Source organism: Tyto alba, unplaced genomic scaffold (genome assembly GCF_018691265.1).
Source record: "Tyto alba isolate M040663 unplaced genomic scaffold, T.alba_DEE_v4.0 Super-Scaffold_41, whole genome shotgun sequence".
NCBI classification, from domain to species: Eukaryota; Metazoa; Chordata; class Aves; order Strigiformes; family Tytonidae; genus Tyto; species Tyto alba.
Genome location: NW_024881317.1, coordinates 16,640,563 through 16,655,912, shown reverse-complemented (window position 1 = coordinate 16,655,912; position 15,350 = coordinate 16,640,563). Strand labels below are relative to the sequence as shown.

Sequence of the window (15,350 nt, the reverse complement as noted above, 5' to 3'; positions counted from 1 at the left end):
CATCAGAGAACACCCAACAGTGTAATGCACCTTTGGGGACTTGATTGGGCACCAGGATGTGAAGGCGATTTCCTCTGATCAAAGGCCTTGTGTTTCTGTCCCCATCCTCTACAGCGTTGCGGAGTCGATCAGGACGGTCCATCATCAATGGAAACTGGGCAATTGATCGACCAGGGAGATATGAAGGTGGTGGGACAATGTTCACTTATAAACGCCCAAATGAAATCTCCAGCACTGCAGGAGAGTCGTTTTTAGCTGATGGTCCAACAAATGAAGTCCTTGATGTCTATGTAAGTTTCTTGTATTTAGATTAATCTGGATAGAAAAAAATTAAGTTAATTGTTAACATGCAACACTAAAATTGCATTCTGTACCAATACTTTGTTACTGTTTTGTTCCTTTAATTTTGAAGCAGTATTTTTGATATTTTACTATTGCTTGCTGTTACTCCCATCTTGCTCCAAATCACATGAAATGTAAATAATAATAAAGCCTTTTTCTCTCAGACTTTACTGATGAAGTAAAACCAATTTTACTTATTCAGTAAAATAAAGAGAAAGCATGCAAATGTTCAGGGTTTTTTTGTGAACTGCGTTTTCTCTGGATACTTTACTACTCAAGTAAATTTGGTATAGTTTAATTTTACAGTGAACTGGAGCAAAATCTGACAAGGCCTTTCACAGAGTGATACCATCTCTGTTTCCTTTAAAAGAAACATAACTCCAAATAACTGTGGAATGTGGGATTTGAAGCAGGGCAGTTGTAATACAAAGCTGTTCTAGGAGACCGTAGGTAATAGCCATTTGAGGAAGGAAAAAAGAAGACAAATTCTGGCTAGGACTGGGGTATCACTGAAAAAAGCTGTTTACTTTAGATGGGACAGGTTTCTACTGCATCATACTGCAATAAAAAATATAACTGGGATTATTTACAATTTATTTAAAGATAAAAGGTGTGTTCTGAGATTATACACTTTCACATGGTAAAATCTAATCGTTGGAAAAACTAGATTAGTGATATGGTTGTTTCATCCAGCTATGGCTTTTTTGCCCTTAAGTGCAATATGGGGTGGAAAAGTGAGTGTACTGTGTTGTTTCATAGAAAAGTTAATAGTAACTACCCTGATTACTCAGCTGGGAAAAAGTTAGGTGTTGGCGAAGTTATTCTGCATCTGCTATGTGGTATCTTAATAAAGCAGTGTAACAGTTACACAAACATTACTTCTTTTTGGATAATTTCTGATTGATTGAAATGTCAGACTGGCAAAAGCCTGGAAGATTAAATGGTTACCAAATACTAAAAAATACTCTTATGCTTAAATTTACCATATTTTAATGTTTTAGTTTAGACTTAGTCTCTTCTTTTTTTTTACTTTTGCAATGAATATAAGAAGTCTGGTGTGATGGGCATAGCTTTGTCAGTTTTTCTCTGTGGCTGCTACTATGGATTGCCACATCTAATTTGACTGGGCTCTTATCTGAGATGTTACTTGTAGATATGAGGAATACTGCAATTCATTATGAGCTAATAGTTTAGTGTCTTTTTCAATATGGTATGGGAAGATAAAAATGGATAGTGATAGATGAAGGAAAATCAATCATCAGTATGCCACAGGCTCTCTTGGCTTTGAAATTTGTAGGTGCGAAGATACAGATGTCTTTTTTCAGATTTGTCTTGCAGTTCCTGAATCATGTAATTCTCTTTTCATCCATACTCACGATCTTTATGCTTTGTGTAGGAAAATAAGAGATTTTCAGATGGGAACTGCAAATGGCTTTCTCTTCCTTTTTCCTGAGATCATGCTGTCTTTCTTCAACTCTAAAAATGTAGAGGAAAAAGCTTTCTAAGTTACATCAGGTTCTGTTTATCAAGGTGAAAAGATATGAAAGTTTTGTCCAAGTGTGAAGTATACATTGCTACAAAGATTTAGGTCCACTAACTAAAAGCAAAACTATTGTGTAATTCCAGGTGTTTTCCTGCAGGAAAGTTGTGACAATATCTTCATAGGGACTTCATCAGTTAAGCTCTTTATAACATATGCCTGTCAGTTGTCTTGAGAAATATGATGGAAAAAAAATGGGAACCACTGGAAAGATGCTTCTGGAAACATCTTAAGAACAGGGTCCTGGTTCTGGAAGGTGGGGGGTACTCTTCTGCTGAAGTCAGCTTCACAGTGCTCAGTTCTCTCAGGACCAGACACAATGACAGTGTACTTTTTGGATAACAGTGACATGGGAAGGACTGACTCTTACAAAAAGTATTACAGGCAGTGTATTATTAGATGGTTCAGAAAAGTGAATGGTCTCTGAGGGGCAGAGTTTAGAGGAACAGCTATTATATTTGGCAAGCAAAAAGTGATTTTGACACAAGGAAAACCAAAAGTCTGAATCACTAGTTGGTGTTACTTAGTGTGGCAAATTTAGTGCAACCTTGAAGCATAAGTGTGCTCTGCTGGGTCATCAAGCCATTGGCATAGTATGACTTTATTCTTTTTTGACCGATGGTTTGTCACAACCAAAGAGTTGGTGCAAGCTCTGGTGTTTGTTTGGTTTGGTTTTTTTTTTATTTAAAAAGGTACTTTAAGTGTAATCTGAGTCTTGTACCAGGCCATTCCCCACAGAGAGTTCAGGACTTGTAAAACAGCAGTGTCAGTAGAAGCAGTACTGAAGTTATCAAAGCTAAACTAGTGAAATTAGCAGCTGATGGTATCCCTGCATTTCTAGTGTGAGTGTGCTCAGGCTCTTGGCAGCAGCAACATAATACAAGCCAGTTGGGCGTGGAGTGTGCTGCTAACAGTTTTTAAAAGCTTTCATGAAGTCACATCTTGCTCAGGTCTTACTATGCCTAAACGCTTAACAAGCACACAAGGAGTGACACTGACTTTCAGAGGCATGCTCATGTCAGCTCACATCAGCTTGTGCAGCAGTGTTCTGAAACCACTCAGCTTCATTTTCACATTTAAAGGAGAAAGGCCTATGGTTCCTGTCTGTGTTTCATAAAGAACACTTCGATAGAGTTGTTGTGGCTAGCTGTAAAGCAGTAGGAGCCTGTTTGCACTTACATCACATCTTCGTTCAGTTGCAAATTAACACGGAAGGATGCAGAAGGGTTGCATGGATGCTCTTCAGCTGCTGTAACAAGTATGTGGGTCTTTGTAATTTTGTCACTTGATCTTTATTGAGCAATGCTCATGGTGAGAGCAGCATAATGTTAGTAATTTTAGATAGTTGATTGATGAGTTGCCACTGAGTGATGCAGAGGTACCTGCACAGTGATGAAAGGAACACTTTGGTTTGTGAGATGGTACACTCAGGATAACACATGTGCACTGTCTGCATGTGTTCTGTTCAAGTACAACTGATAAACCTTAAAAAAGGCAGTTGGATAGATACATAGATTGCAGTCAGTGGTATTTATTTCTCTCTGCTTTGTTTCTTCCTTGCATATGTGTCCTCAGGAATCTGTCTAGCTCCTTCTATCAGAGAGTGTTTTGGTGACCTTAGGGCTGTCTTCTGCTGCTGTGGCCTGGGGTGAGCCTCTGCTGCCCAAGCTGGCGAGTGGTCAGGCTGTGGCTGGTGCAGCCCAGAGCTGCACCTTGGCCTGAGCATGTCAGTTTTGCATTTTTCAGAGAAGATTTTGAGAAACGGTTTCTCTGCCATCACAAACTAGCTCAGTTTGCAAGCATAGTAACTTGTACTTTCTTATTTTTTTTCAGAAACAAATACTTTTTTTTATTGCATTTTTTGGAGGCAGTCATTAACCAATGTTTCTGTCCTGACCAATGATAAATAATTACATAGTGATCAGTTCAAGTACATATTTAAGCATTAGTAATATAACAAGTGGAAGAAGTGACTATATGGCTGTTTTTCTTTCTAGATGATACATCAGCAGCCTAACCCAGGTATACATTATGAATATATCATTCCAGGAGACAATGTCATTAGTCCTCAGTTGCTTGCTCACAGGAGGCCAGGTAACATGCCATTATTTCCTATTATTAAATACATTTTGTTACCCAATAAGCTAATGGAGAAATTCATACCATTACATTCAGTGTAAATGCTGCCATTGATGTGGGAGAGACACAGAATTTTGCCTCTCCCACATCATTTCACCAGAATGTTGAAAGAGAAGTCTGCACAGATTTGGTAACTTCAGTGAATTAATACTGGCAGGGGTTATTTATACTGTAGTAGGGAATCTGATCACATATTTCTACTTTCAGTAATTGTGTTGTTAAAATGTTAACCATGGCTTTGCATGAGCTGGAGTGTTGTAACCACGTCTCAGAAATTAAATAGAACATGATTTTTCTCCTCAGAGTTTGAGATAATTTAAAACAACCCTTTGCAGTTTCTCTCTCCCAACTGGAGAGGACCAAACACATAACTGTTGCCTTCCCAAGCTAGAATCTGGACAGCTCGTGCTCCTGACTGAGCTGTGGATATGTTCTGTGTGTACTGATAAGAAGTTCTGAAGGACAGTAGAAAATCTGCGAGCGAGTTTGGTCCTACTTTTAATGTTTGTGACTTGCTTTGACAAATTTCTATGTGTGTTTGCAGTCAGTTCAAAATGAGAAGAAGCTGGGCTGTGACATGGGGAGGCAGAGAATACAGAGCATGGTACAAAAAAAAAAAAAATTCTCTGGGAAATTTTTTGATACCAGGTGCATTAACTCTGCAATGTGTTTGGAGATTCTTCAGTTTTTAATGTATTTGCTTGGTGACATTTGGTTATTTTAGTTTAAAACAACACAGTCTTTGCAGGACACTAATATGAGGTCTCTGCATATCAGATTAAAGCTGCTTTCAAGTTTGATGATGCTCTAGTTGTGATTGTCAGTGGATGAAAACAGACTGATATTTGCAAGTGAGGTTCATTATTTTACTTTTTTGTTATTGTCCATCATCAGGGGAGCCCTTGAACGGTCAGTTAGGAATGCCAGAAAGTACAAATGGAGAGGATGAGGATTTGCACAGGGAGACAGACACTCTCACTGGACAGTCAGCTGGAACTTTTCCAGTTATTCATCCAGGAAGATTTCCTTCTCATCATCCAGAAAACCAGGTGCCTGCTGTGCAACCACCAAGACAAAACAGAGAATACAACTGGAAACAGACTGGAAAAACTGAGTGCACTACTACATGTGGGAAAGGTAAGTGCTTCATACACCATGCGCAGAAAATAGATCACATGGGAAGGTACCAGCATGGGAGAGAAGCGTGGAGGGAGGAGGCGGTGTGACTGCTGTTCAGCAGCTCTTGTGTGCACCAAAGCATTGCTGGAACTGGTGTTTTCTGTTATCTTACAAGAAAAGTTCAAGCGAATAATTAGAAATGGAAAGCTGGAGAAAACTCACCTTTAACCCAGTGGCCTAAGACTTGTAGTGTCAATAATCTTATGAATCAGTGTCACTGACAGTGCAGGTTTCAGTAAACCCACGTTTGAGGTATGTAAGCTTTAAGTGTTATAACCTAGCCCCTTTCTACACTCTTTTTAGACACAAATATTTACAAAGAAGCAGCTGAGTTTAATGTGCAAATTGTCTAGATCTTCTAGGCAAGGTGGGACTTCTTTTTGCTTTTGACTCAGAGGCGTGGCAGTTTGATTTTTGTAAATGTGCAGGTGTGTATTTTTATCTAAGGAAAAGAGGAGTCTATTCTTTGGAAAGATGAAGGTACTGTAATGATAACTTGTTCCCCACTTCCTCCTATCTTGCCAGTAATGTGGAAAACCACTTTTCTGTAATCTTTCTGATGCTTGGTCTAGAAACACTGTTGTATAGGGTGCATTCCTGAGATAAAGTGGTAGCTTCCCTAGACAGACATAGGTGTTTCAGACAAGAGCAGTGTGAGTGTGAGCAATACAAGTCTGTTGAAGAAGTGCTTGCTTAAACCATCTGAATTTAGTTTTAAAATTTTGTTTCTGATTGCAAACACTGTGAATTAGGCATTTATGACTCTGTCTTCAGGTTGTACACTGTGTTTCCCCAAATTCAGAAATATATGTTAACATCAAGGTCAGTCAGTATAATTTTACTTTAAAAATACAGTCTTATTCAGAATGATCACACTTCATCCATGCCTTTCGAAGGCAATATGACAAGCGTGAAATCTGAGAAGAAAAGCATCCTAGGAAAAGGAGGAAAGCATTCCAGGGAGAGATTGAGGGAGGAAGTGTAAACTGTATATCTACCTGTTGAGTTGAATAGCATTCCACTTGTGCTTATTTCATTGTGTCGGAGAAAGTTAGGTCTAACCTAAGCAAAATGCTTCTTTTTCAGAGTTAATTTTCCTGTTTGTGATTTCTTTCTCTGCATAATTATGAGTATCTGCACTAAACAGGCTTCAATACCAATAAATAATTAGTCCTTTGGAGTTACTTGTGGTAGGATAGCCTAAAATAACTCAAATCACTGAATTTTTAAGTCAGCGGGTCTAGCTTAAAGTGATTGAACAGGCAGTTGTGGGTTGACCTTCACCACTTCTCTTTGGCTGAGCCCTGTTTCTCTTGTAACGAAATGGCTCCTATTACCATGGAGCTGTCCTGTGCCATTGCTGTACCACAGTGAGAGGAGGGGTTGCTGCCTCTTTTCATGGTATAAACATGGCAGAGAGAGAATCAGCAGACTTATGCTACTTCCTAAAAGGAACTACAAAGAAAATTTTCCCTAGCCTTCCTTTTGCTGTTTATGTACTTGTAGACTTGCCTTTCACATCCCTTGCCAGACTCAAGTCCAGGTGGGACTTGCCTTTCGTAACTCCATCCCTGCACAATCAGACAGTATCTCTGTACTCCTCTGGGATCAGCTGTCCCTGCTTACACCTCTTGTACTTCCTTTTTATGTTGAAGTTTAGTTAGGAACTCCTATAGCTTACCCAAACAGGCCTCCTGCCACCTTTGCTCTATTTCTTACTTGTCGAGACAAACCTTTCTTGAGCTTGGAGGAGTGGTCTTTCAATATCAATCAGCTCTCCTGGACCCCTCTTCTCTCTAGGGCTTTATCCCATGAGATTCTTCCAAGCAGATCTCTGCAGTGGTTTGAGTCTGCTTTTCTGAAATTCAGGGTTGTGGTCCTGCTTTTTGCCCTGCTCCCTCCTCTTAGAATTCTGAACTCCACCATTTCCTGGTCACTGCAGCCAAAGTTGCCTCCGATTTTCACATCCCTGACTTCCTCTTCTTTGTTTTTATGTATCAACTCTAGCAGAGTACCATTCCTGGTTGGCTTCTTGATCACTTGTGTCAGGAAACTTGTTAATGCGCTCCAACTTTTCACTTTCCAAATACAAGTAGGCATGTTAGCACTTCATTCCTTGTCATCATTTTGGTAGTCAGTTTGCAACAGTAATAGAATTCTATACCGAGCATTAAATACTGAGAGTTGTAATTTTTAGTGAGTCTGTAGTCTACAGTAATGTTTAACCTGTAAGCTCTATCTTATGAATCTTTTCAAAACCCAGGTACAGTGGATAATATTCTCATGTGTTTACTCACCATGTAACTCTAAAGGAAGGAGGCTCAGTCTCTTTCCACAAGCACAACAGAATGACTGCTAAATTTTTCCCCCTCTAAAGCCTGTGTTACAGTGTCCACTTGGCTGTATTTTTTCACATTGCCCGAATACTTAACATTTGTACTCTCTGCACTATAAGGATCTCTCGCAGACCAAGGAGAATGTGTTTTTCAGCCTTTCCTACAATGCCATGCTGTACTTTCTATATACTGAGGACTTCCCTTAATACTACAAAGTAAACAGTGTGGCATTCAGCTCTCTTGTTTGGAAATTTTGGATAAAATCTTAGTCTATATTTCCAGTTGTTAAGTTATACTTTTCCTTTCTGTATCTGTGTTGGATGCTGCTATTATGACTGCAGAGTCTTTTGCAAAGCATCACCTAATTTTCTTCTTCATTTCAGGGTCACAGTACCCAGTTTTCCACTGCGTCAACAGAATCACTCATGAGGAGGTATCTGAGAGTTACTGTGACAGCAGCACCAAACCCGTTCCAGAAGAGGAGGCCTGCAACCTCTTCCCATGTCCAGCTTTGTAAGATACTACAATTTAAGTCAAGTGAAATAAGCCAGTGTCACTGAGATTTTGCATGTGGAAGAGGCTATTCTAAGTAGGAAACCAGTTTGAACTTCTAAGTACGATGCACTTAGGTCATAAAGTGTAGTGCATATTTTGTCCTTAGTTGTTGTTGGCCTTCTTCCCCTTCACAGGGAGCAATAGCATTCAGAGAAGACAAAAGGGAAGTTGGCAACAAGTGAGTGTAGTAATTTCTCAAAATTTGTGTGATTGTTCAGGCATGCACCCTATGCATGATCTTTCTATGGGTACGTTCTTTTTAAGTGACAGGCTTGTGCATATATCTGTCTAAAGGAGAGACTCAGCAGGTTGTATCGCTCCATATTGGATCAGTGTGCTGTAGTACCCACCTGTCCATTCCATGGTATCATATTTAAAGATGAGGCTGACAGTGGTCGTAGCAGCCCCCTTATAAACATCACCTCTCTTTCCTGGAATTCAGTAGTTCCTCAACTTGAAGACTGAATTCTGACGTGGTAATCCTTGTTTCCAGCACAATAATACAGCCAGCTCAGGTGTGATTTCCTTCTAAAAAGACACTTGCCAGTGGGATACTGTGACTTACAATTGGCTAAGCAGATTCTTTCAAATAGGTTTTTTGGTTTTTTGTTTTGTTTTGGTTTGGTTTGGTTTGGTTTGGTTTTTGTTTGTTGGTTTGTTTTTTTTTTTTTTAAATAAAAAATCATCTAGAGTGTATACCTAGAAGAGAAAAGGGTTAAACCCACTTGCCATTGTAGCAACTTTATTTCAGGTCAACAGCTGTATTTTTCATCTCTCTTGTGGTTACATTCTTCAGTTCTCTTCTGAGCAGCAAGTGGCCACTCCTTATCCCACAAAGTTTATAATGGTGTGAGTTCTGTTACAGTGTTAGGCATGCCTGACAAGCAATTTCCTAGTGCATATTAGATACTCAGGAACTTCTGAAGCCGTTTACTTAGAGATATCTTTTATCACTAAGCATTTTTCTTACATTTTTCTTTCTAACAACTCCTAGTGATTCAGCTTCATTTGTTTACACAGGATAATAGGAAGCATACAAAGATATGTAAATATTTATTAAAAAGAATACAGAGATTTTGCTTGCTGTCCACAAGAGTTCTGAAATAAAATGTGTGAACAGTTCAGATACTTCCCTTATCTCTGTGTGTCTTCATTCTCAAAATGAAAACTTAAATGGGAAAATTACATGTTTATACAAAAGTGTTTGAATAAATACAGAGAAACCTTGGAATAAGAAGAATATATCTAGGGATTTTTTTATCTCTAAAATTAAAAGTATTTATTCATTGCTTATCATTTCCTATTTCAGTTTTATTGATGAATGAATGCCTAGATGCATTACTTGATTTTTGTGGTATTGTCCTTTTTTAGAGCCTTTGCTGCAGAAAAATTTTATGCAACACATTTTAAATTTTTGGGAAGTGTTATTAGAGCAATAATATATATTATAGATAGAATCTTTAAAAACCCAAACATCTATTAGTGGCTTAATTAACATTTGTGATATGTCTTGAAATCATGAATTGTGCAGTCTGTATGTGTGCTTATTGTTATCAGCCACTACAGGTAGATTGGTTGCAAGTATGTAACATGGTCTTCATAAAGGATGAAGTTATGCATGCAAGAGCTTAAGTGTTATTTTGTAAGATTATGTGCCAGCATCAGAATCATGTCATTTGAATTCTGTTAAGATTAGTGTTAGAGAAGTCTTTGCTGAAAAAATACATCCTCTGTTTGTTTTTTTTTGGGTTTTGTTTTTGTTGTTTTTTTTTTTTTTTTTTTTTGTTTGTTTGTTTCTGTTTTTGTTTTTTCTTTAGCTGGGATATAGGGGAGTGGTCTGAGTGCAGCAAAACATGCGGCCTTGGTATGCAGCATCGACAGATCTTATGCCGGCAAATGTACGCCAATCGTACCCTGACAGTTCAGCAATACCGCTGTCATCACCTGGAGAAACCAGAGACAACCAGCACGTGCCAGCTGAAGATCTGCAGTGAATGGCAGATTAGAACAGAGTGGACTTCAGTAAGTATGATTGATCTATGCGGGGCACAAAACCTCAGAAAATAATAAGAATTTTCTTCCAGGTATCACTAATCAAACATGAAATTTGTTTAAAACAGGGACATGGAATGTGAAGAGCCTTGGAAATATGTGAATCTTAGCTTTTATTTCCTATTCCTAGCAATCTAGAGTAGCTTTTTAGCTTCTGTGGGTGTCTTATCGGGAATGAATGAGCTGTACATTCCCAACTCCCTGATAAACCACCTCAGTTCTTACATAGAGTCCTGATGCAACCTCCCTTTTGTTACAGTGTTCAGTGCCTTGTGGAGTGGGGCAGAGGACCCGAGATGTGAAATGTGTCAGCAACCTTGGAGACATTGTTGATGATGAGGAATGTAACATGAAGCTGCGGCCAAATGATATTGAGAACTGTGACATGGGTCCCTGTGCTAAGAGCTGGTTCCTTACGGAGTGGAGTGACAGGGTAAGGCTTCTCATTATCTTTGTGCTGCCAAACTTAGGTGTATCAGAATTAAAAAATAAGCATTAGTACAGCCATAAAAGGAGTAATCTTATTTTCCATGTTTATCCTTGATCTGTTGAACAGGCAAGAGCAAACAAAAAAATAATGATCCCAAGGGCATCTTGAGTTTATGTTAGATACAAGAATTCATAGAAAGGGCAAGCGTGTGGGTACATGGCCAAACATCTGGATTTAGAATTGTCTCTATGTCTGAACTTCCCAAAATATTGGGTGTGCTGAGATTTATTATTCTGCCTTGCTTAGCTCTGTGGCTCAAGATTCAGACTCTAAAAGTTTCCCTACTGTTTTTTTAAGGGATGGAGGTTTGAGGCCTGATGTCTGGGTTTAAGTTCAAGCCATAAAACAATTATCCTATAGCTGCAAAAAGAGGGGAACAACTTCATAAACTCAGGCAAGGCTGATTCACACTTTTGTGCTTTGTGAATGTGGTTGTATTTTTTTATTCCAAGGAGTCAGATTCTCCACATGAAAGCAATAAAAAGAGTGGTGATTTACATTGTTTCATGACTCGGCTCAGAATTGTTGTTCAGTAGTGATACTTACGTGCTTTCATTAATAGGCGTACAAACACGGCCTAAGGAAAGCTTGGTATTTTGGTCCCTCTTATGGATGCCTGCCTATCAATTTCATCTGTAGACAGTCTGTAAAATCCTGATTGCATCTCCCTTTTCTTTTGCTGTTTTGGCAGGCAAGTGACATATCGTGACAGATATTTATCACTGAAATTTATCCCTGATATATTTATATATATAAATGATATCTCTGTGTGTCGTTGGAGCTGTAAGATTACCTTCATCACTTCGTGGAGTCATCATCTAGATCATTTTGTGGTGCTATCTCTGAAAGTTAGGAATGTCTGGCTTATAGGTTATGCATTAGTTTGAACACTCAGAAGACTTTCCACATGTTTTAGATGCAGAGAAGGAGGAGGAACTTCACAAATAGCACAGGTACCTGGTATGTCACATAATTTTAAAAAGGCTGACCAGACTGTTTCTATGATTAAAGGCCTGCCGAATTTTCAACCTCCAGACAACTCAAATAGATTTTTTTAATAAAGAAATTAAAGAAAAAAACATATATATATACACTAATAAATCTTTGTTATTGTCATTTGAACTTTTTTTTCCAGTTGTTATTCACTCAGTGTACATTCTTGCATAGCATGGACAGAAAGTTACCAGGTAAAATATAGGTATTAGTGCAAATGGCAAAGTTCTTACTGTAGGGGAAATGACAGTGCCTTTTATTTTTTTTGTAGCTTGTAGTTGTTTTTTTGTATAGTGCTATTAAAGTTTTTACTTTAAATAAAATATTTTAATAAAAATATTTTACAAGTAAGAGAGAAAAAAGAATTCTACCCTCAAAGACATCTTTCTTGAAAAAGCTGGCCCAGCTACCATCAGCTAGCGCAGTTCCACCACATAAAGCACGTATATTCCAGGGAAGACTCTAGCATCAATGTTTTCTTCATTATTCTGCATCGATAGTATGTCCTCTGCAGAATTAAAGGTAGTTTTTGTAGCTGAAGGTTATGACTGTAGAATGTTATTATACTTATTTATATGTATTAAATGAGACATAAAAGTGAAACAGGTAATATATAAAATGTTGGAGTTTTTCTTACCACAAACATTTTAGGGTCAGAAAGTAAAGAATGGATTTTGTTACCTTCTCATTTCATATAGGTGTACAAATTAATTTCTTCCAAATGCTTGCTACTGTAGTTGGTATTATTCACCATCACTTCTGCCAGCAGTGGGGTTGGAGTTTGATACAGAAAGAGGATGGAAGGAACAGCTTATTTCAGGGAAAAAGTAGATTGAGGCTTGGAAGCGCGGAATCTTCTAAAGTTCACACACACCTTATAACTTGGGTGTTCAGAGATGGTTAGTGACAGTGATTCCAGTGGAAACCAGTGGATTATAGGAGTAATCAATTGCTTTGCAAAGTCAGGCCTTTGGCCATTATCTTTCTTACTGTGCTCTTCAAGGGCTGTTTTTCGGTATCAGAAGTCTCTCTTTATAGAGGAGTGTGTTTCTATTGAAAGACCAGAGGAGAATTCTGTCATGGAGTGGAAATGGGCATTCCCAAGTGTATGGACTTTGCATGTGTAATTTCCCCAAACAATTCTTTAAAAAATACTCTAAGACAAGCCACACTTCAGCAATAAGCATAGATCAGCGATGGGCAGCCGCAAATGGTTCAGATAAGCAGCCAAAAGTTCAAATGCTTAAAGAAAGCTTGTTCAAACCTCTCGAGTCTGCAAAACTGTGGTGAAAATCTCACAAGAACAGACCTTCTTTGTGAGATTTATTACATGCCTACTTCAAGTCCCAGCTGGAAATACCACAGAACAGTCTTTCCCATTGTATTTTGACATTTCAGCCGTGGCTAGAAATAAGAGGTAAAAGAACTTATCATAACTTTTGAGAACGTTGGAACTTTGAAATGGTTGAGTTCAAACTTGGTTACAGCCATAAGAGAAGGCCTGGCCTGTGCTTCCCTGAACTCATTTTGCAAACACTTAATGTGTACTGTTGCACATGCAGCAACTAGAGATTTCGAGAGGCCTGTCAGAGATTGGTTAGACACATACTTTCTCTTTCAGCAAGGGATATATCAAACTTCCATGTCCGGATTTATGTGATGCATGGGGCATTATAATATAGCCTTGGTTAATTAGCAAAACATCAAGAAAAATCACAGTAACATAAAAATTACAATTGTCTTTGCTGCCAACAGATGTTAAATTTCAAGATTTGATAACTGTGATATATGTGTGTGCAGAATTTGACAAGGGTGTTCTTTAACACAGGGAAAGAAAGATGAATAGTCACACCTGAGTTTTAAGAAAAGAACAGGATCTGTTTTAGGATTAGTGGAAAGATTTGGGGGTTTTCTTATTTTACTGAAACCTTGCAAAGTTTTAATGTTTTAATTGATGCAAAATCATGCTCGTTGCCTTCATTTTCATTAATAGTTTATGTGATTCTGAATTGGAAGATTATATAATTAAATTTCCCTAAATGTAACTTTTGCAATACCACATATATGCACTTAAAATCCTGCAGAGTACACACAGACTTGTGTGTAGGAGTTGTGTCTCCTTCCCAGGGTGGGCTGTATGTAGCTTTTCTCTGTAAATAACACTTGGCTGTCTTCTCGCCATGTTCCCCCATCTTGTTTTCCCACAACATACATTTATGTATTTTATGGACCGCCTGTTTTCCCCCATGGCATTGACCTTCTTGGATTCAGTGCCCTCACAGACCGATTCTTTATATGTATAACTAATCCTAAGTAATGCACAAAATCTCCATGTTGCTAAAACAATGCAGTTCTTAGAGTTATTTTGATTAACAGGTATCAGAGTTGATTGTGTGTACGTTACACACACACTTTACCTGCAAAGCTTGTGAGTTGTATGGCTACCATGTGCACACTGGTGGAACATGTAAAGGAAGGAGGGAAAGCAATTCACCCTTAAGAAACAAACCTGTATTATCTGAAAAGTATATGCTCTTATTAGTCTGTGAGGTAGATCTAAACACCATATTCTGATACTCCCCAGGCTCAATCTTGAAAGAAACAGAAATTTTTACTCATTTCAATGGGAGTGATTACAGGTTAAAAGTCCCTAGTAGCAAAGTGAGACTCACCTTACTTTGTATGTGCCGGTATTTACGTTTATTGCTCTATCCTGAGTATGAATAAGAGAATTAACTTGAGTTTCATGGCTTTATCTTCTACATGAACTTTAACCCCTTTTGATTATAGAGAGTCTGGACAAACTTCTGTGATATTTTTACATACATTTGTAGAAAGATGGCTTCCTGTCTCATAACTCTCTTAATATGTCATACTGTGTTAAAATGGCAGAGTTCCACCAAACTGCATCAATTAATCAGTAGAGTAAAGCTGGTGAACCTTACTGAACTTACCAACAAAATTAGATTGATGGGAGCAGATGAGATTCTTGCAAACATTTCACATGACTGATTCTTTGACAGCTCTATTTGATGGAAAGTTTACTTCTCCTGTGGGTCAGAAGCGGGAAACTGCATTCTGCTGATTTACAGCAATGAGAGACTCACCAGTGTTTCCTTCCAACTAACTGGAGCATTCCCTCTTGCATTTTTGTTTATTCCTCATTGCCATCTCCTCTGTTCATTTGTTTCTCATTTTATGTTTAGAACATACTTAGAAAAGAAGCCAAAATACAAATAATTCTTAGATGTTAATGAGATTCTGAGGCCAAAATAAAATCTTGGGAAGAAAGAAAAAACGCTGCACATCAGGGAACAAAATCAAAACAGATCAAATGCATGCTCTGGATTTCACCCTTCATTAAAATGAGTAACAGCGATGCTTCTGTAATATTTTCCATTAGAGAACTGTAGCATGCTTCGTAAAAATTAGTGCTTCATTCCTCACAATTCTGGAGCATTACCTAACAGGTACAAGTGGGTTTGTTGACCAGTCAAATGTGGAACCACCAATGAATATTGTAGTTCACACTCTTCTTTCACTGTTTTTTGTTTAAATCTGGATAGCTCATGTAAAATCTGGATCCTGGGGAAAAAAAAAAAAAAAACAAAACAAAAACAAACAAACAAACAAACAAACAAAAAAAAAAAAAAAAAAACAAACAAACAAAAGAGGCCACCATGGAACTTGGGCAGCCACTTCGTTACTTTTGATTATCAGTGTT

At 38.1% G+C, this 15,350-nt stretch overlaps 1 protein-coding gene across 2 annotated transcripts in view; it reads left to right on the top strand.

Moving 5' to 3' along the window:
- THSD4 (thrombospondin type 1 domain containing 4) overlaps positions 1-15,350 on the top strand; it is a 351,408-nt gene that overhangs the window by 316,847 nt on the left and 19,211 nt on the right. For both annotated transcript variants that reach the window (XM_032990466.2, XM_032990467.2), the window contains 6 exons: positions 115-290; positions 3,880-3,976; positions 4,916-5,158; positions 7,920-8,049; positions 9,909-10,113; positions 10,403-10,576. In XM_032990466.2, coding sequence (XP_032846357.2) covers positions 115-290; positions 3,880-3,976; positions 4,916-5,158; positions 7,920-8,049; positions 9,909-10,113; positions 10,403-10,576 — 1,025 coding nt within the window. The remainder of the gene's footprint in view (positions 1-114; positions 291-3,879; positions 3,977-4,915; positions 5,159-7,919; positions 8,050-9,908; positions 10,114-10,402; positions 10,577-15,350) is intronic.